At 38.7% G+C, this 26251-nt stretch overlaps 1 protein-coding gene across 2 annotated transcripts; it reads left to right on the top strand.

Moving 5' to 3' along the window:
* The first annotated feature begins 520 nt into the window (after positions 1–520).
* On the top strand, positions 521–25478 carry Ref1 (RNA and export factor binding protein 1). Of its 2 annotated transcripts, XM_083135890.1 has the most exons (6): positions 521–865; positions 10562–10708; positions 11697–11844; positions 13334–13468; positions 19107–19169; positions 24821–25478. In XM_083135890.1, exons 1-5 carry the CDS (start codon positions 656–658, stop codon positions 19121–19123), a joined length of 657 nt encoding a protein of 218 aa, XP_082992016.1. In that variant the 5' UTR covers positions 521–655; the 3' UTR covers positions 19124–19169; positions 24821–25478. The 2 variants fall into 2 exon arrangements, with proteins under 2 accessions (XP_082992016.1, XP_082992015.1); XM_083135889.1 differs by lacking the exon at positions 19107–19169 and having other exon boundaries at positions 24821–25477.
* Positions 25479–26251: the final 773 nt, after the last annotated feature.

A 26251-nucleotide genomic window follows, 5' to 3' on the forward strand; every position in this document is an offset into this window, starting at 1 on the left:
TAAAAAAATCATTTGAATGCACATAATATTACACCATGAATTGACACCATGTTTACCAGGTGCTGACTCATAAGATTCAAGTGAACTTCAACAAAAAGAAACACGAGCATGAACGTGAGAATTAGAAGTTCTCTATTCATTCCCAATGGTCAAGCTGTGGCTGTTTTACCACTTAAGCCGCAAATTATATTAAAGCCACGGGTAATCATCGTATATTCCCTGTATATTTCCTGCAGAGAAAATATTTGCTTCTAAATTTAGTATTTCTCAAAATGTATTCCTATAACTTGCAAGTTCCCAAATATATTTTTATGCAGTTTATTTTATTTTAACTTTTTACAGATATTTTATTAACCTCTTTAGCATATAGGCTATGATATTTACGATTGAAAACGATAGAAAATCACAGCTCACGCACACTCGACCGATGACAAGTCCGATCGTAGCATGTAGATTTGCTCATTAATGATGATCGGTTGCTAAATTGTACTGGAGAAAGTATCTCATTCAACTCGAGTTGTGTGACGCGGGACCGCCATTTGTCTTAGGCTAGTGTTGTGACCGTAGAGTTGTGGCGTGCCCCTACGGTAAATCGTGATTGTATATTCGGTTCGGCATATTTTTCTCCCCTGAATCGAGTTGAGGATATAGAAACATGGTAGATAAGTTAGAGCTTAGTCTTGACGATATTATCAGGCAAAATCGAGACAAAGGAGGCCGCGGTGGACGTAGAGGCAGAGGCTTTCCAAGAGGTGCTCGTCGTGGAGGCGGCGGTGGTAGAGGAAGCTCGCGAGGAGGTGGAGGACCCATCCGTACTAGAAGAGGTGGTAATGTTGGGTCAGGACGACCAGCTCCTTACACAAGGGTGAGTATGAACCCCATTTATACAATTAATTGTCTACAAGATAAGGTAAAAACATACTTTTGGTGAACTACCAGTAACCGGCTTTCATATTTTATTTCTGCCCTACATGCTTATGGTGAAGTATGTGTGTGTAAAATTCACAACCGACAGCCAAATTTTATTGACTTAAATGTAGGCATTAACAGCTGTTGTAATTTCATTGCATAAAACACTCATGCGCACCCATGTGTCACGAGCTGGATATCTAATGATCATGATGGAAGAGATTAATTTCAGCGCGAAATTATTCTCATTGTGGTATTTGAAATTCCAGTAAACTTCTTTCGAAGCTAGGATGTATTGTATATAAAACTAAAAGTATGCATCCATTCCAAGGGCAAAAAATTTGCACCTGGCGAAGGGGAATTTCCCCTCACTTTTGTTCTACAATCTCGGCTGGTGACAATGTACCCCCGCCCTCGGAAAGTCCGTTTATGTTTAATATGTATATTTCAAGGTCTTGCATGACATAAGCTTTTCTTTCAAATGCAGAAACCAAAAATAACTGATTTTTGGTTCCGAAAGTATTACCCAATTCCTTTTTTGGTAAGAGTTCCGTATAGTGGAGACTGATTTCTTACTTTTTACAGAAGAGAGTACTTACAGAAATCGGTACTAGTTCCGTATAGTGGAGACACCTAGAAATAATTTATTTCACATTTTTTTTACATGGTACTTATCTTATATTCCCGGACAGATTTCTTCATTTTTGCAGAAGAAACTACTTACGGTAATAAATTCCTATAGCTTTGTCTAACATCTGGAAGGTGTTTTGTGTCATGTGGGAATGTTTCATAGCAGAAATTCAGGGGTACTAATTTACTATCCTTCGGACACATTTATTTATTTTTACAGAAGAAACTACTTACCGTAATAAGTTCCTGTAGCATTGTCGAACATCGGGAAGGTGTTTTGTGTGATTTGGGAATGTTTCAGAGTTGAAATTTATGTTGTTCGTTGAAAATTAATTCTCCGACGGAGATAGCGTTTGGCGCGTACATCTTCCGACAACATCACGTTCGTACACCTTCGTACACCATCACCTTCGTACACCGTCGTGACTATCATGACGGGTCGTGATTGTGTTTTGTTGATATGCAGTGTTTCGAACTGTCTGCGTTTGCGACTAGCGTTAGAACGTGAAACGGGAGGTAGAAGAATGACGTTTGCTGGATGTGTGATTAAGTTTGTACCGGGTGTGGAGGATTCCGTGAAGTTTCTGATTTTGGGCCTTGTAATCACGAATCTGCACTTAAAATTTGGCGCTTACGTATAAATTTGCAGTTTATTTGGGGGCAGGTGAATCCGGCCAATTTCTAACATGCCCTTAACAGGGAGTCTATAGAAACAGGCGGGTAGCCGGAGCGGAGCGGAGGCGGGGCCGCGATAGCGGTTGGGGGCGGTAAGTCGATTACCCCAGGGGCGGAGCCCGGAACCGGCGGGAAATTCGGAAATCGAGGATGTGGAAATACGAACTTAATTGAGATTATTTTGCTATTTGCACGTGTGAGCGCCAAATTTTAACTGCTGGCGCTTATTTGGGGGCAGGTGAATCTGGCCAATTTCTAACATGCCCTTAACAGGGAGTCTATAGAAACAGGCGGGTAGCCGGAGCGGAGCGGAGGCGGGGCCGCGATAGCGGTTGGGGGCGGTAAGTCGATTACCCCAGGGGCGGAGCCCGGAACCGGCGGGAAATTCGGAAATCGAGGATGTGGAAATACGAACTTAATTGAGATTATTTTGCTATTTGCACGTGTGAGCGCCAAATTTTAACTGCTGGCGCTTATTTGGGGGCAGGTGAATCTGGCCAATTTCTAACATGCCCTTAACAGGGAGTCTATAGAAACAGGCGGGTAGCCGGAGCGGAGCGGAGGCGGGGCCGCGATAGCGGTTGGGGGCGGTAAGTCGATTACCCCAGGGGCGGAGCCCGGAACCGGCGGGAAATTCGGAAATCGAGGATGTGGAAATACGAACTTAATTGAGATTATTTTGCTATTTGCACGTGTGAGCGCCAAATTTTAACTGCTGGCGCTTATTTGGGGGCAGGTGAATCTGGCCAATTTCTAACATGCCCTTAACAGGGAGTCTATAGAAACAGGCGGGGCCGCGATAGCGGTTGGGGGCGGTAAGTCGATTACCCCAGGGGCGGAGCCCGGAACCGGCGGGAAATTCGGAAATCGAGGGTGTGGAAATACGAACTTAATTGAGATTATTTTGCTATTTCCACGTGTGAGCGCGAAATTTTAACTGCAGATACGTGATTACGGGGCCAAAATTGGTGAGTATACCGAATTTCAAACAAAATGAAGAAATTCCCGGTATTGTAAAATCGCTCCTTAAAATTTGTTGTCGGGCATTTCTTGGGTTCCGAAGGTTGAAACACTGCATGACAATTGAAAATCGAGAAAAGAGAAGGCCGATGCGTCATCCCGACGCGTCATTATTTACGACGGTATCCGCGCCATATTGTGTGTGAGGCAAACTGAAAGGTAGGAGAAAGAAGTACTCGTAATGTGAAAAATTGCTATTAGTTTGATCAAAGCAACGTCAATAAACCTTCAGGAATGTTCCGCGAGGCAGATACGTAAGTACGAATGTCAAAAATTTGACAAAACACAAGCACGACGCGTGATTATGTAGGAAGGTGTACTCGGCATATTATGTTTGAGGCAAGACGTACTGGTAATGTGAAAAATTGGAATTAATTTCATGAAAACAACGTTAATACACCTTCAGGAATGTTCCGCGAAGCACATACATAAGTAAGAACGTCAAAAATTGACGAAACGAAAAAAATAGGGGTGTCCGAAGGATAGTAAATTTTTACCAATTCAGGTACTTTGTTGAAAATTTATTCTCAGACTGACAATAGCGTTTGGCTCGTACACCTTCGTATAAATCGTCACGCGTCGTGATTGTGTTTTGTTCATGTTCAGTGGGTATCCAGTGTTTCGAACTGTCTGTGATTGCAATGAAAGTTAGAAACATGACGTGTTGTGGATGCATGGTGAAATTCGTACCAGGTGTGGAAGATCCAGTGGATTTTTTAATTTAATTGAACACTGGATCGTGAAGAAAGGAATGTCGAAAATGTGGCAGTGAATGTAAGCTACTCGTTAGAAGGAATGGGCTCTGGGTATATGTCTAATATGACGTGTAGTGGATGCATGGTGAAATTCAGGTAGTTTTCCATAGTTTTCCGTTCGGGGCTCCGGCCAATTTCTAACATGCCTTTAACAGGGACTCTTTAGAGAAAGCTGGGGAGCCGGAGTGGAGGCGGGGCCACGGTAGGGGGCAGTAGGTCAATTACCCCATGGGCGGAGCCCAGAATCTGTGGGAAATTTGGACTCAAAAATTTCAAACTAAAATAATTTTTTAGTTTAAATTTCCCACTGATTCCGGGATGGATAGCTGCAAAAACCATGCACGGATAGTGCCTCGAAAAACGTTACAATTTTCTTAGAAAAACAATGAGATTTTTTTTTTATATATATATATATATATATATATATATATATATATAAAAAAAATTAGATCAGATGAGCTTTGTTCGCGGGTATTTCTTAGGTTCCGAAGGTTCAAACACTGCTTAACGAATGAAAATCGACAAAACACAAGCACGATGCGCGATTATGTAGGAAGGTGTACGCGCCATATTTTGTCTCAGGCAAGTGAAAAGACTACAAGAAAGAAGTACTTGTAATGTGAATAATTGCAATTACTTTTATAAAAAAAAATAAACGTGAATACACCTTAAAGAATGTTCCGTGAAGAAGATAGGTAAGTACAAATGTCAAAAATTGACAAACTAAGAAATTATAGGTGTCCGGGGAATATCAGATGGTAAAAATTTACTATCCTTCGGACACCCCTATTTTTTTCGTTTCGTCAATTTTTTACATTCTTACTTACGTATGTGCTTCGTGGAACATTCCTGAAGGTGTATTAACGTTGTTTTCATGAAATTAATTCCAATTTTTCACATTACCAGTACTTCTTGCCTCAGACACAATATGCCGAGTACACCTAACATAATCACGCGTCGTGCTTGTCTTTTGTCAAATTTTTGACATTCGTACTTACGTATCTGCCTCGCGGAACATTCCTGAAGGTTTATTGACGTTGCTTTGATCAAACTAATAGCAATTTTTCACATTACGAGTACTTCTTTCTCCTACCTTTCCGCTTGCCTCACACACAATATGGCGCGGATACCGTCGTAAATAATGACGCATCGGCCTTCTCTTTTCTCGATTTTCAATTGTTATGCAGTGTTTCAACCTTCGGAACCCAAGAAATTCCAGACAACAAATTTTAAGGAGTGATTTTACAATACCGGGAATTTCTTCATTTTGTTTGAAATTCGGTATACTCACTAATTTTGGTCCCGTAATCACGTATCTGCAGTTAAAATTTGGCGCTCACACGTGGAAATAGCAAAATAATCTCAATTAAGTTCTTATTTCCACACACTCGATTTCCAAATTTCCCGCCAGTTCCGGGCTCCGCCCCTGGGGTAATCGACCATCCGCCCCCAACCGCTATCGCGGCCCCGCCTATATCTATAGACTCCCTGTTAAGGGCATGTTAGAAATTGGCCGGATTCACCTGCCCCCAAATAAACGCCAAATTTATACGTGAGCACCAAATTTTAAGTGCAGATTCGTGATTACGAGGCCCAAATTAGTAACTATCCCAAATTTCAAACAAATTGGATAAATTCCCTGTATTGTTACATTATACCTTAACGATTCTTCTACCTCCTGTTTCACCGTTCTAACGCTCGTCGCAAACGCAGACAGTTCGAAACACTGCATATCAACAAAACACAATCACGACCCATCATGATAGTCACGACGGTGTACAAAGGTGATGGTGTACGAAGGTGTACGAACGTCATGGTGTCGGAAGATGTACGCGCCAAACGCTAGCTCCGTCGGAGAATTAATTTTCAAAGAACAACATGAATTTCAGCTCTGAAACATTCCCAAATCACACAAAACACCTTCCCGATGTTCGACAATGCTACAGGAACTTATTACGGTAAGTAGTTTCTTCTGTAGGAATAAATAAATGTGTCCGAAGGATAGTAAACTAGTACCGTGGTTCAACCTTATTCACCGAAAAATACCTAATTTTGTGGCCAGATTGGAAATTCATGGTAATACCTCGTTAGCCTCACAAACCATTTCCAGTAAGGTTAGGTTAGGCAAACATAGTTAAGAAACTTCACGATGCATCCTAGACACATCATCTTCTTGCAAAAACATGGTGTGGTTTGCAACACTTATTGGGGATTACATCATCTAAAACACGGAACATTGTGTTCATGTGCAGAAAGTAAATGGCAGCAACAGCTATTCCGTGTCGGAGAGAGATTTTCCCAGAAGAAAACATGAATTGGCGTTGAAAAGGATAAAAACTACATTCCCGAACCTCAACAATGCTACAGAAAATGATTTCCGGGTAAAAGTTGGGTATAACGGATGCACATTTCTTCAATTTTACAGAAGAAGCTTCTTACAGAAATCAGTTTCTCTAAGGGGTCTAATGTTGGTCAAGGTATTTTCTTTCATCGTAGAATCTATTTGACCGGGAAATCATGTATTTTGCAAGATAAATATCTCACCGACTCACAATTGCCATTGCTTTTCCAACGTGAAGCGGATGTGACGACATAACCCCCTGTAAGTGTTTCCAACCCCTTTTTTTTAACTATGCTTGCCAAACCTAATCTAACCTTATAGGAAATTGTTCGTGGGGCTATGTGTGAATTTTTCGTGGGGCTATCTGTCAGCTACCCGTGCATAATGTACAATTTGCACATGACAGTCACGCTAGTAGGTATTTTTCGGTGAAGAAGGTTTGGAAACACTGTATACCCACTACGCTAGTCAAATTCAGCCTGCCATATTGTGTGTTACGAAACTTCTTTTCGTGTAAAAAGCATATTGACACCTTGAACTATGATCCGCAATACACAATTGGTAAGTACGAACCATGCAAAACACAAAATATCAGATTTTAATGTGTGTGTGATATACCGTACATTTACCGAAATGGTATTTCCATGCCATTTGTATGAACACACAAACTTTAAAAACCTGCATATCACGTGGCTAACAACACCAGTGTGTGCCTAACCTAACAAAAATGTAAAATTACTAAGACATCAGATTAATTTTCTTATGGTGCTGGTCACCCTCCATGCACCTGTGAGAAAGTGGGAAATTTTGCATTGTTTATGAATATTTGGAAAGTTTTTTTATTGTTAGCTTGTTGATTTTTTGTTAGATTTAATGCTGTTAGAAGTAACATGCAATTTTTATCTTTGTTACAAAGAAAAGGTGAAAGTAATCTACGATTGACAAGTTTAACAAATGCTGGTCACATGGATGCTGATACATTCACAAATATCCTTTTTGCCTCTCCAACTATGCAACAGGATTCCGATATTCATATTTTCAAAGTAAATGTGGTTATTTTTGGACAATGATTTTCTTTTAGTTTGAAACTAATTCCATATTTGGAAGTTGCAGTAAGTTATAATATGTGAAAATCTGTGCTCTGAATAGTGGGTTGCACTCACCACTCTGAAGCATTTTATTTTTTGCATGATATGTAATACATTCATTACATATAATAGAAATAAAAGACCAATGCAGGCATGCAAGTAAAGCAAAAAAAGAAGTCTGACAACTTCGAATTTTCCTGTAATTTTCATATATATCTGTGAGAGAGAGCAGTAAACCAGATAGCATGTATACATGTGCAGAAGAAGGAAAGTGTGGAAATACTAAGGTACTTCACCATCGAGTCCTAATCTACTTAGTGTATAAATAGTAACACTAACATGTATAGTTCTGAACAAAATTCGAGAAAGTCTCGCAACATCTTTGTCACAATCATGAAGAAGGCATGTGCGCAATACAGTTGAAAGCAGTCAACTTAAAAGCTGCTCACTGGGAACATGTACGTGGAATGATAAAATTATTCTACTCTAATGGCCCTAGGTTCTTATTTCTGTACTCTTGATGTTTGTCATGGTATATATGTGTTTTGTACATGATCAAATTCTGCACAAGTACATACTGAAAAGTTTTCTGCTTATCTACTGAATGTTTTGTGCGGATCAGATCTTTTATTCTGCTTTTACATGCTTGAGTCGGTTAGGTGTTATTAGCATCGTAATTGTTTCCTTGTGTGTGTACATATAAAGTAGATGGGCAATTCCATTGTGACATATGTGACATTCAGATGTGCGACACTTCTGAGACATGACTTTATAAGACCTTCCTCAGTCTATCTGAAACTGAAATATGTCTGTTTACTGAAACAATTTTATTTGCTCAAAGCAAACTTTACTCGACATTTAGATGCTTTTTGTTTCTAAAAATATTACTACATACTTTTTATAAACATTTTTTGCCTGCGATGGGTGTGACGAACTTTGTGACTGGTGTGATATGCACATTTAGGATTATGGATCAATTCAAAGGCTATGAAAATTACCATAAATAGATTCTTTAAACTAAGGTTTGTTTCAGAAATGAAGTAGGATACTTGAGGGCTTACAATATAGAAATAATAAATGAATTAGAATGAATGTCATTAATCTAATGTTTGTATTAATAATTCCATCCTCATATTTTCCCCATTTCACATGTAATTGATACTTTGAATAAAAATAAGGTTAGTTGTGTTTGTCCAGTTTCACATGGAATGTCTGAGATTACGTTTGATTCCCGTAGGACTTCCATTCATCTCCCACGGTTTAAAGAAGAAAAAAACTTGTAGGTACTTGTGCAACTTAATTTTTATGATATAATTCCTCACAAATTACTGCTTTGTGTCTTGAAAATGTACAGAATGGTTTTCTGATCTTCAAACTTACTTCTACAGTCATATTCCTCATACTCCTGTTTAACTTGTAAAACTCCTTGCACAAGCTGAACTTGGACCTGAAATATTTGTCATACTCTTTAGTGGATTACTATTTAACAGGAAATGTTTTTAAAATTTTAGCAATGTATTGCAAATACATTATCTTGCAGTGTAGTTTACCCTACCAATACCAAGGGGAGCTCTCAGGCCCACAGATTAATTTTTTGCGTATTCCATGTATATCCATCAATGTAAAAATTCATAATAAAATAGGAATGACATCACGTGATTTTTCCAGAAAATGTTCATTAAAAAGTTACTTTATTTCGTTGATATTGTTTATGGGCTTCAAAGGCCCACACCTTGGTAATTCTAAGGAAAGATTTCGCAATGATGTTTTAAAGGTATTTCAATGCATGAGAGGTAATATTTAATTGCTAAACTATAGTAATAATTCGAAATAATGAATGTATGGGTAGTAGAAAAAGAGAAAAGATAACTTTGCTAGAATTTTACACAGTTTAAGCATTGTTCCAAGTATCAACATTGTAATTGAAGAAAAGTAATAAATGTTTCAGTGATTTACTATAATTACTTAAAAATCATTATGTAATTTATCTTTCATGTATAATCCATAACAAAACATGAAAGTAGTGTCTAATTAGTTATGTGTACAAATGACAGAAAACACACATCAGTCCAGTTCAATTGAACTTTCATTCATAGGCCACTGAGGCCTTGGTAATCCGTGTAACAAAAAATACCTTGGTATTGCTAGGGTTAATGTGGCATGAGGGAAAGTTAACAGATCTACTATTTGCTATTATAGTGGAAACCGCAAGGAAAAGATCTTGCACAGAACCACATCACGCTTCAGCATGGACTGAACAAAGAGTCGCCAGGGCTATTGATTTTTCAGATTTCCCTAATAAACTGCCATGGAACTATAAAGCATGTGAGAGTGTTAATAACAAGAACTTTGCTGAGAGCAAAGCAGGATAGTTCAATTGCAAAGGAAATAATGCATCCCCCTTCCCTGTAGTTGCTTGGAACTTTCACTGGCTTGAAAATACTTAATTTTCTTTAAAATTATATACGGGCATGGGTGTCCAGAAGGGTGTGCAGGGATGAACGCCAGACCTTGGACCCCATCCCTGGAAAATGAATGTCAACCTAGAAGTATATATTATTTCAGACACACAAATTTGATTTCAGTCACAGCAATTTAATTATTATGATAGGGTTGCTGGAACATGATAATTTCCAATTCAAGTGTTGTTTTCTGAAGGGGCAACACTATCATGGGGTAATATGCCTCTTTCCCCTCCCCCCTGGAAAAAAATCTGCAGATGTCCATTGCCCTTGTCCCCCAGTGCACATACCTATCCTGGTTTCCCAAGGATCAATCTCCCGGTTTTTCCAAGTCTGACCTGGCAACACTGCCCTGAGAATGGTGGCGAAGATGCGCAAACGCTTTTGGCCGAATGTTCTTTTCCTTAGTTATTACAACTTCTTGTGGATAATGGTGTTGTGTTGTTCTGTGCCCTGTTTTGAGTTGTAGCAGTGTGAACAAACCTATCACCTAGATTGAGTCATGCTTCTCTTTCCTGCCTGCAACATATGTGTAACAGGCCTCATAGGAAGCTACACTAAGTATTATGTACAGGCAGCAGAACATATTAATATTATTACTTTCTAACATATTAATGTGATACATAGTGCAATTTTTTAAAATAATAGAAACTGAGTTTATTCGTTACTTCTTTCTTTTAGGGAGACATCAACAGTAGGTGGCAGCATGATATGTTTGATGGCTATGGTGGAAAATCTGCAGGGCGTGGCATAGTAACCTCAACCCCTGGACCGATAAAGCTGCTTGTCTCAAATTTAGATTTTGGAGTATCGGATTCGGATATTCAGGTAACTTTCTGTGCTTTTGTGATACCAAAAACATAACTTTGTTAGTCATACTTACTTTAAATGGAAGCATTTTCTGTACTGCTGTACTTCAAATGCTACCTTGTAATGTAAAAAAATGTTGGCATGTTTTTCATAGATGGTCTGTCCTGTTTTTCGTAACATCTTAAGGAAAGTTCAGAAGTGTGGTATGTTTAAGATGCAAACAATGTTCAACTTTGTTTTTAAAGATCAGTAATTATTAAACATATGAAAATAAAGTGTTATCTCTGCATCAGCCGGTGTAATTTAATCAATATGTATCTGATTGCATACAGAATGTAGCATTTTTGAGGATCCAGTAGTTTGCATCTACTCTAATTACAATACAAATGGTCTGGTACTTGTTCACAGGCAGATGTATGAATTGCTTATTCAATTATTATTATTATTTTGTAACAAGATGCAGTCATAATTGTTGTCATTCTTCACTCCCTGCTTCTCATGTACCAGTTAGTGCATAATTTAGAATAATAAGCTATTTAGTAAACTCCTAGTATATTTCATGTTTTCAATAAGTAATATGTAGCTGACATTTGCCATATTAATAAAGAGGTATGCTATTATTAATCAGTGTTAATACATTCTTCAGCATTAATTCATTGAATAGCCTTATCTGCATATCTAATAAATTTATTAGTTTTAAATAAAAGCAGTGTCCTATCAGATATTAATGTGAAATGCTTCCATTACAAGTTTTAGTTGCATTTCTTTCGGTAAATAAGCTGAAGAGAACACTTTCGTCTAATTTGGACAGACGTAGCTTTCAGTAGTGAAGAATTCCATAAGATTACTCAAAAGACATGTTCTCTTTTTTTTTTAAAGGGAAAAAATGGTTTTTTTTATTTAAATTGTTTGGCTTGTCCATTCATGTAAAGCTTTTGTGCATTACCATATGTCTATTTAATGAAAATTTTACAGGAAACTAACTTGCTTCTTTTATCTCTGATAGGAGCTGTTTGCAGAATTTGGTCCATTGCGTTCTGCTGCAGTTCACTATGATAGATCAGGGAGATCTTTAGGATCGGCTGACGTTATCTTCGAAAGAAGAGCAGATGCTATAAAGGCTATGAAGCAGTACAATGGTGTCCCATTGGATGGTTAGTATAAGCTATCTTTCCTTTGCATAATACTTAACCTTTAGCTCACCACTTGGTGGTTGCGAATGTTTAAAAAAATACCAACAGCCAAGATCCACATTTGAAGCTGTGTAATATGTGACCAAACAACATTCAGTGTGCCTTGAAAAAAAAGAAAGCATCAGGTTTTCAAAACATTAGCAAGTATGAAGTGGAGAACTGTAGGTTGTAAGCATATTTTAAATTCTTCTCTATCCACATTGGTAGCAATGTCAATTCTCAGCCAATTTTACTGCATGTGTGTGTATGTTTATCTTTTTGGCCTAGTGCAGCAATTCAGGATACAGGAAATCAAGGAAACTTTGTTCCCGCATCATGGTGGTAAAAGCATGACTGAATCACATGAAACTTAAAATCATTCACTGTAATTCAAAATCTATTGGAACAATGAGTCGGTTGTTTCTCTATTCAGAAAGATTACATGCTGTAGATTATGGAATGATTTGGCTAGAGTTGAACTTTCCAGTTGTTGGCTGAGGCATTAACACCCAGATTAACTTACGAATAAATTCTCTCGTGGTACTGAGCACAGTTTTGGAGAAAATTCTGAGACGACAAATCTCATTTCCGCAATGACCTGGGAACCACTTCACTAGGGATGGGCCGATACCGATAAAGTACCGATATAAAATTTACCAATACCGATAACCGATATTCTACCAATCCGATATAAAATTAGAAATGGTCCTTGAAAAACCTGAAAGGTTCATTGACCTATATATATATATATATATATATTAAGATATATGTGTGCTTCAAGGTGACTGCAGTGCAAAAGGAGTTGCATATTTACACATTTACTTTTTTATAAAGTAGGGCACAGAGATTATCCATAAAAATCACAACAAAATGAGAGAATTTTGCACTAAATGATCATATATTTATCGATATATCGGATAGGTAAAATAATCGGAGTCGTCCTCCGTAGCCGGGTTAAGGCGTTCACTCGTCTTGAGATCGTTCGCTGCGGGACGGCGTAGGTTCGAATCCGGTTCTGGTCGGAATTTATTCGGCTTACGTATAGGGCCGGTGGCAACCCACCATCGTGAGGAAATTGGGGAGCTCCGAATGAGTGAGCGGTAACCCGGTCGTGAAGACCTGCAACGTCTGGGGGTTCGTCGGGCTGACCACCCGTCACCCCAATACTGGTCTAAGATCTCCACGCTATAACAGGTGACGGAGGAACAGTGTGGGAGGGAGACCAGCAGTCGGTAGCTAAGCCAAGGCTCTCAAGGGCTGTCGCGCTGAGGGTTATTATTAAAATAATCGGTAATTATACCGATACACCGATATGCCTATATCAGCTGATACCGATAGAGTACCAATTAATCGGTCCCATCCCTACACTTTACCAAGATAACTTTGTCACATTTGAGGATTGAATTATCAAGTATCAATTCTTCATTTTAATAACGTGTTGAATTTGAGTAACGCATGTGATCTTCCACAGGTCGACCGATGAACATCCAACTAGCAACCTCAGAGATTCCATCAGCTGTGCGAGGCACTGGCCGGTTGGGTGGTTCCGGATTCACAAGAGGTAGAGGTACAAGTCGAGGTGGAGGAGGAGGACGTGGAGGCCGAGGTTTGCCATGATTTATCTTCTCTGTGTTTGTAGTATTTGAGCTTCAAGCTTTCCTGTAGCCTGTGTTAATTGTCCATTCTTCCCTCACATAGCCTTGTTTTGAAGTGTATCTCTAGCTGCATTCCATTGTTTAAAATTAGCAGCCACAAGTCACGCAATAAGACTAATTTTTCAGTTTTATGCATAACTGAATCGATCAGGTCGTCTTTTTTATTACTACGCAAATCTGTACCTTATATGCATTATGAAAAGTTATGTATCTTTATAATGCAGGAACATTTGGACTATGAGTAAATTTTAGTTCTTTGGCTAGTCTATTTTATACTTCACCAGCTTCATTGTGATTATGACCATAAATCTAGTTTTTGCATGTGTACATTTCGGTGTGAAAATAATTGAATCTTCAAATAAATTCAGCTTGTTTAATGATGGTGCTAAAACTTGTGGAAATGTATCACTGCCATTTTGCTTATTGCTATTGAATCTCTTTTTGGTGACACCTCAAGTACGTGCATTAGGTTCCCAATAACATTTAAATACATCCAATTATGGATCCTTCTGCTTTATCTGCAACTTTCTATGCCCTGTGACATCGTAACCGTGTTATCTGACCACACCATTAAGTTAATCTCATTTATGTTCCAAAGTAAACCACTGGAAATTTGCTTTGATTTTCCACATTATCAACTTCATTCTGAAAGCATTTGTTTCATTGAAAAATATAAGAGGGGTGGGGGGTGTTGTCGAGAGATTTCTAGATACATGGTTTTGGCTTATCAAAATAGTCAAACTGCAATTGCAGGAGACCTATGAATTTAATTTTAAGTTAATTACTTATACTCAAGCAGCTCTACTCTTGGGGTGTCCATGACCACATGGCATACTTTGTTCAAAACATTTTATCAGATCGATATTTTCGCGTACATGCTGGGAACTCCTTTTTGGACCTTCACCTACAGGAGAATGTGTCCTGCAGGGCAGTGTACCTAGTGTGACTGTTTGCCATAGCTGTGAACAGCATTATGGCAAACATTCATACCCCTGTCTCCTCTATGTGAACGACTTCTCGATCTTTTGTCGCTCACGGAATCTGGTGCCAGCTTCCCGTCAGCTCCAACTGTCTATAAACAGTTTGGTTGAGTGTTCATTCGAGAAATGTGTGTGCTTTCATTTTTGTCATAAACGTCCCTGCCATTTTGTTCCTGACCTGTACATGGGGAGATCGTCCCTGCATTTCATGAATGGGATTTGATTTCTTGGCCTCATTTTCGATAAGAAATTAACCTTGCAATGTCACCTTTGTCAGCTTAAGTTATCTTACGAGGGTTCTCAACCTTCTATGCATTTTAGGTCATATATATCTTGGGGTGCTGATAAACGGTACTGCTTTGCATGTACCATTCATTTATCAAGTGTAGGCTCGCTTATGGCTGTGTTGTCTATTCGTCCGCCTATCCATCTTGGCTTCAAATGCTCGACACTGTTCATCACGCTGGTATTAGTTCGTGTTCCAGTGCATTTTGCAAGAGTCCAGTTGCCAGTTTGTACTTCAAGGTATCTGAGCCAACACTGTCTCTCCGAAGACAGCGGCTTATACTGAATTACTTACTCCATATTCACTTGATGCCCTCGCATCCATAATATCACACTATCTCCGACGAAAGAAGGCAGGCTAAGCACCTGCTACATCTCTTGCCATTAGACCATTTTTGTGTTCATACAGATGAGATCCTGCCAACACTTGGTGTTGACAGTGATCTGCTTGGCATCTCCCAACGTTGGAGTTTCATGCACCTTCGATTGACTTGTCTCTAAACTGCCCTCCCAAAGACAGATACACCAATGGAAGAATACCAGCAGAGGTTTTTAGAACTTTGATTTTGGTACCCCAATTTTAATGTGTTTTACATGGGTCTGTCCAAATCAGTGGGATGCACCTTTGTTGTTGTTACAGTTTTGCTCTACACCCTGCCTGTTCCATCTACACGGCAGAACTGTATGCAGTTCTAAAGGAATTGGGTTTTGCTGATATTCACACCCCGAAGACAGTCCTTTTATATACAGATTCCACCAATGTGCTCCGGAGTGGAATTGCCGAATTCCAGACATCCTGTAATCCAGTGTATCTTTCGATGGCTATTGTCCTTGTGAGCCAGAGCTGAAGTTCGCTTCTGTTGGATCCCTAGTCATGTGGACTTCAAGGTGAACGCTGTCGTTCTCATTCACTTTCTGCCAGCTGGGGACCTGCAGAATGTTTTGAGTTCTGTTCTTGAAACATGGCAGGCAGAATGGGATGAGAAAAGGGAGGGGAGTAAGCCCTGAGCTAACAAGCCCCCCTCACTTTAACATGGTTCCGAATCAGACACAGCTGTCTCGCACATCATCGTTTGCTGCAAGGGCTGGACCCTCCATTGTGTCGTACTTGCAACGTTGTTTTTAAGTGTTCAGCACATTCTTCTTGAATGTATAGATTTGAATTACCTCAGACAGGGTTTTAACTTTCTCAACAATTTGTCATCTATGTTGGGAGACTGTGACAGTGTTTTAGCCAATGCTTTTAGCTTTTTAAGAAAAGCTGGCCTCTTCTACTGTTTCTGAGGTACTTTTTGAACTATCCTTACATTTTTTAATGTCGTGCTTGTCCTATGCAGGTCCATTTACAACCTGCTTTTTTTTAACCTTTTCCAAGGTGCATTTTGCACCCCTTTTTTAACCTTTTGCCCCCAAGGCCTTTTTCACATGTAAGCCTCTCTGTCCCGAGCCGATTTTGAGCAAAATGCAGAGTTTCAATTAAATGAGTGTAGATCGGAGGCTAATTGCCCTAGAGAGATGAGTGATATACCGTTGTACGTGGAATGAACCAGAGATTCAGACCATATTAATTTTTGCAAATTCAGCATATATGTGGTGGGGGGAGGGGCTAACTCTCAAAATTCCAAAATGTCGGGAAATTTTTTTTTGTTCCCCCACCCTCCCCTCAAGAAAAAAGTACATGACAGTGTCGACATGCACATGGAAATGATCGCTAACATGTAAGGAACACAAAAAAATCTGCATTATTATCATATGACCAATGTAACTTGAGTTGTACCCCCAAAAGGAATGGTCGGCACGCCACTGATTCAAGCTTCAAAATGCAGCGGTACCTTGAAATGACTTTAGCTCAGAGACTATTTGCCCTGGAGATATGAACGATATACCGTTGTATGCAGAATGAATCGCAGATTCAGAAGATATATAATTTATGCACATTTGGTGTATATATGGAGGGGGAAAGGGGGTAAATCCCCTGAAAATACTTTTTTTTAAAAAAATGGGGTTTCTCCCCCCCCCCCCCCCCCCGAAAAAAGGATATGAAAAGTTCAAAATGCACATAGAAATTATCGCTGACATGTAAGGAACACAAAAATATTTGCATTATTATCATATGACCAATGTAACTTGAGTTGTACACCCAAAAGGAATGGTCGCCACGTGACTGATTCAAGCTTCAAAATGCAGAGTTACATTGAAATGACTATAGCTCAGAAACTAAATGCCCTAGAGATATGAAAGATATACCGTTGTACGCAGAATGAATCACAGATTCAGACAATATATAATTTATGCACATTCGGTGTACATATGGAGGGGGAAAGGGGGGAAATCCCCTAAAAAATACTTTTCTTTAAAAAAATGGTGTTTCCCCCCGCCCCCCGAAAAAAAATGTCAAAATGCAAAATTTATGCAAATTTGGCATATATATGTAGGGGGAAGGGAGAAAAACCCCAAAAATTATTTTAAAAAATTGCCACCACCCAAAAAATGTCCTTGCACTTTCGCACAAAACTACACCTACGCACAACATTCACGGACGAAAAGCTACAACGTAGTGAAAAATGAGCACCAATTCTTGCAGCTGCTTGAAATTCTATTTTTAGACAATGCTGGGTAACCCCTGTTGCCACTTGTGGACACTTGTGCTAAAAAAACAAAGGTTTCCTTCAGCGCGCTTCGAAATTCCATTCTCACAAGGCAGATTCAACAACCAGTCTTCCCCCTCCCCCACCCCCTGCTTGCACCCTCACGGAAAACTTTCATTTTGACATCGGATACTGATAAACAAGCTTCCTTCGAATGCATTTAGCAGGAGGGAGTGAAGAGCATTGCTTTAGAACAACAAAGCCGGTCTTCCTTTGTCAGCAAAAATTTGACGTTGAAATGAGTCGCAAAAGAGAAGTACCTTTTCCCCTCCATTTTCATGAAGACAAAAAAAAAATGCAAAAAACCATTTCTGTTAAATACATGTGTTAAGAACAATATAAAAAAATAAAATCGAAATTCTAGCCAAAAGTATAAAACTTATAACGTAAAAACTACGACCTTGACACAGCATCTTGATCGAGATGCTTGGGACAGTGAGAGTTACATTTGGGTATCTCGTTCGAGATGTTTGGGCGGCAAAAGGTTAATCGACACGGAAGGGTGCAAAAGGCCCATATATGCGGACACACCCAATTTTTTTAATCAAACAAACAAACAAACAACAAACCTGTAACATTTTTATTGGGAAAACTTGGAATTCTTCCTTCGGCTTACTGGATTCACTGTTGCCACCTTTCATATTAAATATTTTGTTTTTGACTTCCTACTGGAAAGTTCTGCTTTTGTTCACAAATTGTGCTTGGCTGGAATATTTTTTTTACATTTTCTTTGACAGTACGCAATGAACTTACAAGTTTGTTTCTCAACTAGAAAAATGGTAAATTTTTGAAACTGGTCTTCACCTGTCCAGACTCTATTCCTTCCCATGCTTTCTAATAGTTACTTGCTGTAATTCTACTTGTGGAGAACTTACGTATTAAGTATGATGTCTGTAATGTATTGTAAATTACATTTTTTGTATCTCCTAGCTAATTTTTAAAGTATGTGTGGCATGTAACAAAACATACGCTACATACACATTGCATTTGAGACTTCTTCCCAACTTTTCTCTTGGATTGGATGCATCATTGAGAATAACTAACTTCCCAATTAATATATGGTGTGCATAGGATCAGGCAACTTGTTCCAGATAATTTCCAGTATCAAATGTGGCTTTATATTTTGTGCATATTGTAGGGTGTTGAGGCCTGTTATGGCATTGGTGTACACATTTCATTAAGAATGAAAGGTAATTGCACAAAAATTTAATTACAAAAGTTGTCCTGTTTTATATAGTTTTTGTAATAAATGTGTTACTCCTCTTAGTGCATTTCATTTGCTGTTTTTGCTTTGCAAATTTGAATACTTGCATATTTTTCAACCATTTTTACTACATATTTGCTTTTCAGCTAGTTAGTGACTATTTTGTAACACCATCCTTGTAAACTATGTGATTGTTCATTTTGTGATGTTTTCCAATTGCATTACACATGCAATTGATGTGCTGAATCAGTGCAAGCTCTGCACACACCACAATAAAATGCTGCCGAGAATGTCAGAGAAAAGATACTGAAGTTTTATGAGAATGTAACCTTTAATGGAAGTAGCAGCATGATCGTAGTACCAAAAAGATCGTAATTTTTAATATTGTTTTTCTTAGAAAAATCAAATTATTTCCCAAAATATACCATATAATGTAGTGGCATTAATTTCATCTTTTTCATTTGCTCTTCAGTACCCAAGAGGAGATGATACAAAAACAATGTTTCTAACACAATGCCATACCTGAGACTCATTGGTAAGTGGAATATCACCAAATTGCCTAATCTGTGGTACAGGCAGTGTTGAGCTTTTAAGATTCCTCTAATTCAAGTGTCAGTGGAGGGTCGAGATAATATTCATCAGCACTTTGATCATTAGATTTCTACACATGCTGAAACTAGAACTTAACCCACGGTTACAAGAACCTTTCTGATGTCAGTCCTGCACAGCAGATAAACACTGAACAGGCAATTCATCTATTTGCAACTTGAAAACTTCCAAAGATTAAAAAAATCAAGATTGTTGAGATTGAATGAGGCGATGAAAATAATGTGCTAAACTACTATTTGTTAGGTATTCAAATTGAGGAAAGTTTGTCTTAACATTTGTTACTTCCATGTCACGTTGATGTTTCATGGAGCCATTGTTTTTGGTAAATCTATCAAATCCACCAAGCTCTGCTAGTTTGTGAGACACCCATGAGGGCAGACCTCACACCCTCCAGAAGACTTGTGAGGGTGAGGGCTTGAGTGAGTTGTGGGGGTGAGTTATGAGTCGCAAGGGTGATGGCAAGATGAAAACGTGAGGGTGAACCTTGCAGATGAGATATGCAGCTAAAAGGAACGAAGAAAATCTTCATCCAATACAGGTTAGGTTCGGTTGTTAGCTGAGCTCCGTGGCTGAGTGGTTAGCACAGCATACTATGGCTGCAAAGGTCACAGGTTTGAATCCTGGCATGGGCTGTTCTTATTGAATGTCCCTTCATCAATTCCATCATATCATCACTCATTCCAATCATCGGTGGTTGCCAAAAATGGCAGAAAAGCCATGCTAAATAACTAAAAATCATCAAAGGTTCAGTTGTTGCACGCTTGAGCTACAAGCATCATGGCAGATGGATACATTAGGTACAACATTGTGCTTTTCTCCCCCCTGGAATACTGAGCCTTCACAGAGGTGTTTGTCATCTGGAGGATGACCCTCATGAGGACAGATCCACCCTCCGAAAGACTTGAGTGTGGGTGAGCAAGTTGATTTAAAATGAACATCTCTACTTAAAATGCACAGACATGGCCATCCTATACGTAAACTTTTGCTGATAAATATCCTTTAAAAGTCTCTCATTCCACAAGTTTATCAACATTGTGTTTTTGTGCAATAACTTTTTTCAAACTTCATAGATTCAAGTGAATTTTTTGTATGTTGGGGAGCAAGATAGATGCATCCGTATCAAGGAGTGATAGATCATTTCATACTATTTACATAATTATTAAAATCTTTGTTCGATTTTTCAACCTGGCAAAAAAATGACATTTTTATTCTTATCACTGTAACACATGAAAGTTTTGAGCAACAATCACCAAACTGGTCACCGGTATGAATATGGTCTAGTACTTTGTTTCAAAGTTCTTAGCAGGAACCATAGCCTGCATGGCATGGATTGGATCACAGACTGAGGGATCTTGCCCCATTCTTCCTTCAGCTGGGCGAACTTCTCATTGGCATTCTTGGCTGACTTGTGCTTGAGGTGTCGCTCCAACTCGTCCCACATATGCTGAATGGGATTCAAGTTCAGACTCTGGCATGGCCACTGCATGCAAGTCATGTGATGGTGGTCGGTCCTCTCCTCGGGCGATTCCCAATCATTGTTTCAGTTGGTTGTCCTGCAGGATGAATCCTTGACCCACATGATGATGAACGAATGGGTACGTGACATTCGCAACAATGTCCCTGTACATATACTCGTCCATGTTGCCCTCGATACGGTGGAGGGGATGAATCCCAAATGCAGAGAAGCACTCACAACATCACTTTACGGTGGGCAGTTGGTACTCAGGGGCATACCTTTTACCTTTGCAATGTGGGACATTGTTCTCACTGTCCATATGAAAGAAAAGGTGCTTGCTCTCTTTGGTTCACAGCACATTGTTCCACTGGCTCCGGGTCCAATGCCTGGTGCTCCACTTGCCCACTTCAATCTCTTCAATGTCCACAGATGGTGACTACTCCCTGCATTGTTATTTCCCCCGAGAAATGTATCTGGAAGATAGGCTGGGATTGGCATGGGCAGCACACAGTGCTGCCCATAGCCGACTCTGAGATGCCCCACAGCCTCCGAAGCTGAAGGAAGAATGGGCAAGATCTCTCACTCGGTGATCGACGTCATGCCATGCATGAACGTTGCTAATGGCTTTGAAACCAAGTTCTTGAGTGTGTTGATACTGATGACTGGTTTGGTGATTGGATTGATGCTGAAAGCGTTCGTCTTACAATGGTAAGAATAAGTTGTTTTTTTTTGTTTGTTTTTTCCCAGGTTGAAATAATATAATAAAGATTTTTAATAATTTTGTAAATAGTACAAAATGATCTACCACCTGTTTCTTACATAACCTGCTTTCTGATTTTGCGCCAAAATTTGCTTACACTTCTCAAATATTCCAAGCATTCTTCAGTGCTCATCTACGTTTCTCCTAAAAATTCCTTACCATAAATTAGTTGTGCAAGAGATCCATTAAAGCACAATTATGGGTACTTTGTGCATGCATGGATTTTGATATATTAACATGACCTAATGAGCAGTTACTTGAGATTGCTGATTTATTCAAGAGACTGTAATGATATTCAATCCACTTACTTTTCTATCTTCCATATCGTGATTAGCCTCTATTATTTCATTGAATGTATACTTTTTGTTAATCCTCACCCAACATATAAAAATATCATTGAATCTATGAAGTGTGGAAAAAGATATCACAAAAAACAAATGTTGAACATTTGCATGGCACTGTAGGTTTATGAAAACAGTAATATATATAAAAAAAAAAAAAGCAGTGTAGAGGAATCTTAAACATCTTATGAAAGGCACGAAGGCTATTCAGAAAGTAACTTCATCTGAAAGAATGTGCAGGGGAAATTCGTCAATGTGAATAACCACTCAAATGTTCATAACTATGTCTGCAACATACTTATTGTTGTTCTGCAAGATTTTACATTTGAAAGTGAGATCTTCGCTGGCCATTTTCTTATTGTAGCCAACCAGTGGTTGCTTCCTGAATAGCCTTCATGTGTAGTATGATGTGAACGTAATTTCTTAAAACTGTCACATACTTTACAAAGGAGGTGTTAGGTATAAAATTTCTTGACTGTTTTTGCAGTTGTAGCTGCTTCTACGGGAATGTTGTAGATTTTATAATTTATGCTTTGCTTATTTACAGTGTATTATATAAGTTTCTTTTATGTCTCTTATACTGTGAATAGATGCAAGACACTGTTTCGTAAGATTTCTTAATTAGTACTCTTAAAGGTCTCTGCATTTGTAGACTGTCTGTGATACATTTAGTGAGGATATGCTACATCCTGCAGTAAGAGATGTGTTTTACACCAGGCAGCAGCACGTTTGTGAAGCAATGTTTGCCACTCCTGCTTCAGACACTGCAAGTGGGCCACTTGCAAATATGGGTTCACAGTATAAGATATGCTGTGATTTTTGTAATTACACAGTGTCTGTGAATATTTTGTTGCTTTCGCTGTTGCATGTCGCAGGATGTCTGTTTCTATTGTAAGGTCTTCTGGGTTCACTTCCATTGTAGACAACCATGCCAAAGCCTAACTGATTCAGAGAGAGTTTCTATATTCACTCAACACTTCAAAGACATTGATACAAAGATTTATTTTCACACAATGCCATCTGTGAACTTTCCTCTATGCAGTCAGGTTTTCAATAGGAGACTAGTGAAAATGCTCTGTCAGTGGATGGAGTGAACCTACCATTCAATGTGTACTTTCCTTCAACCAGGGTGAGGAGATTCCACAGAGCAGCACATTTGTAGATAGTTTGTCGAGCATCTGTGGAAGTACTTGCTCATGGAGGATTGAATGCCTGGTGTAAGTGCATATCTTACCATAAAATCTAATGTATGTCCACGAAATGCACCACTCAGTGATTAAGGGGTCTTTAAAGTTTCAAAAGCAATTTTCCATTTGAATTATTGTTATTGCAGTATATTAAGATGCAGAAATGAAGTGCTCACTTATCCACGAAACTGGTTTTTGCATCAAGTTCTAATAATTTCTGTGGCAACTGCCACCATCCTCGTATTCCTGACTACATCTTTCCTCTCCCTCCATCTGTGTAAAAGTGAATGTTAAGTATCTGTGTATAACCTTAAGGTGCATCCCCACTATGCTCGTCAACATTGCCATGTGTGTTGTCAGCCTGTGCCAGTTTGGCATGTCAATTCCAAGCAAGCGAGTAGCAGTCTACTTCAAAGGAATTGGAGGTGGCACAGAGTGGTTAATAAAGGATTGGTCTTTTTTGTTCAACTTTTTATTGTGGAGTGGACGAGCATGCAAGTTACAACATTAATAGAAATGTATCATGACCATCCTCTACTATGATTGTGGATTTCAGGACTAGTCAGTAGTGTTTCCAAATTGCAACTTGTCATACAGAAAAAGTTTGAACTCTTCGCCACACATGTACTAGACACTTAAACTGACGACATCGTCTAATATAAAGTTCATTAACTTCATTTGTGCTATATTTATTTTGAGATACTGTACACTAGACTCTCACTAATCCGGCCATTCCTTGCACATATGGGTGCCAGATTCGCCGGATTATTGAGAGGGTCTGAAATTACGTACTACTATGTAGTTTAAACACACAGGGACTATACACGCTGTACTTTACGTGTTTCCTTTTAGAAACCATAGTTTGTACTGAACTTGACTGTAAGAAAGTCACAATTTCAAATACTGTACGTATGTATAGCATTGTTTAACATTTTTAACTAACAACATTGTTGAACACGATAATTCATTGTTGTGCTCATCATTTCTGATTGAGTGACTACAGGCCGGATGTGGGCCGGACAACTGAGAGGGCAGACTAATGAGGGCCGGATTACAAGAGTCTAGTGTATTTACAGTTTAAAGTGTAAACCATTAAGTATTGAACCTGAAACCCCTTGATTACATGACAACATTCCTACTACGCCATTGGAGAGGACTCTTACTACTATCAGATTAACTTATGTATACTAGAGTTTGGACTTCAGTTAAAAATTAACCTGTAGGCCTACATTAAAATTTAGCTTATTCAAATATAAAAAATACAGTACAGGTTGAAATCTTTTAAATACAATTCTTAATTTTCAGTTTTTTTTAAAATAAATCAACCAATATTGTGAAACAGCTTTTTCTTAGTGTTGGGTAATCCTATAAATACAATCTTGGTCTAGTTTTGAAGCTCTTTGCAGCTAATTTTATAACTCATCCTCATTGTCAATTCACATTGCAAATTTACACAGATTTTCATTCAACAGAGTAAAGATGTGTGTTGAACTTGATGCCACAACACGCGCTGACTAGAAGTGACAGCCTGCAGTTTCCACGCTTCAACAGACATTGCTGTAGCAACAGCACAGTAGTAGGCATGGAACTCAACTTGTGCATGTCTCCTACGCAGTGGTTTTAGGGACGTCCGTTGAATTTGGGAAAGTCGATTGGTCGGGCCACTGGCATAATGGAGATGCACCTGTACGAAGATATAATTTTGATGTAATCAATGCATTTCTGTATGGCTCATCCACATTATAGAATAAGCTTCTTTTATATGCAGGAGCTATGTTCTGGTACTGGACACAAACATAAATAAGTAACGACGTGCTGTTATTGTTTTCTCAGGTGGTCGAGGTGCTGGAGGGCGGGGAGGTGCAAGGAACCAGAACAGGAAAGTACCAACTGCAAAGGAACTAGATGCGGAATTGGATGCTTATGTTAATGAAGTGAAATAGGAACATAGCTCTTTTAAACTTTCAGCTGTTCGGACATAAAAGGTGCAGTTGTGTGGCACCAGTTAGTGAACAGGAATTTTCACGTAGCAACCACGACGTGTGAAGAATCTGGAAAAACAGCCATTGCAAGAGGATGAGTCAACGCTGATGACAACTATGGCTGTTGCCACAAGCATCTAACGTTATTTTATCAAACATTTTTAACAATGACTGTTTTTCATCAAAGAAAATCAAGGTACTTCATAGGACTGCAGTGGTTTTGATCATTCTTTTTTGTTCCATGTGGGTTTCAAGTGTTGTTTCACAAAATTGAGAAATAATAATCATAAGCAAATACTGCAGTGTTAATCTGAGAACATGTTTGAGTGTGTAAGCGAAGTGTTGATGAAATAAATGCAAGATGTGGTACTATATGCAAGTATGTGTGCATTGTATGAATGCATTTATATGTTTTATTTTTCAACTGAAAAGGACGTTAATCTGTTCATTTACAAGGAAAAAATGTAAACTATAGTATTCAAGCAGAACATAGAATGTTTTCTATTTTATTCATGTGTTATTATTTTCCTGTGTTAACTTTCAGCATTCAACCTAATTCTACTAAATTACAAGTAGATGGGAGCCAAAAATAACAGTAAATAAATACCCATTGCTGTTATTACAGTATTTACCCTTTTGAGTAGGCTCTCCACTAAGTTCTAGCAAACACTGGCAGAATTTTTTCATTCTTCCGGTAGCATGTTGAATAGTTGACATGTGTTTGTTGGTCACTCCAGCTCATCCCCCAAAATAATTCATATATACAATATATACAGGGTGTCATTTTAATGGTGCCCACGGACCACAGAAACCACCTGGATTTCAGAAAAGGGAAATGCAAAAAGAAATTCATGACACTATTCAATCTTACACTTCCCTTAATTTGCTTGTAAACAGTATTTCTGCATATGTTTTGTGCATTATACCTCTATTGAGTGATACCTTATTTGTGTACAAAGAAGAAATAGCACACTTTAGCAGAAATGTGGAATTTTATTTCAAATCAAAAGACACAAAAACCTTTTGCACTTACAACTACTCTTCTCCACTGCTGTCATCATCAGAGCTTGCTTCCCCTGTATCACTGTCCCATATGTAGTCATCTTCTGTCCCATCGAGTTTGTTCGATATGGAACACTTTTTGAAACTCTTCTCCACCAACATGGGTGAAATGCAGGACCATGCATTTTTAACCCACTGACAAAAGGAGGTTAACATCAGAATGCTTAATTTTCCCCCCTGGTGTAAACTAGTGGTGTTTTGAGGATATCCAATTTGTACG

The sequence above is a fragment of the Lepisma saccharinum genome, chromosome 14 (genome assembly GCF_977018435.1).
Source record: "Lepisma saccharinum chromosome 14, izLepSacc3.1, whole genome shotgun sequence".
In the NCBI taxonomy this organism is placed as follows: Eukaryota; Metazoa; Arthropoda; class Insecta; order Zygentoma; family Lepismatidae; genus Lepisma; species Lepisma saccharinum.

Coding starts and splice junctions, on each gene's coding strand:
- Ref1 (XM_083135889.1), top strand. CDS start 656: ATGGTAGATAAGTTAGAGCTTAGTCTTGACGATATTATCAGGCAAAAT. Junction 11,845..13,333: donor CAATGGTGTCCCATTGGATG/GTTAGTATAAGC, acceptor GATCTTCCACAG/GTCGACCGATGAACATCCAA. Junction 13,469..24,820: donor AGGAGGACGTGGAGGCCGAG/GTTTGCCATGAT, acceptor TTGTTTTCTCAG/GTGGTCGAGGTGCTGGAGGG.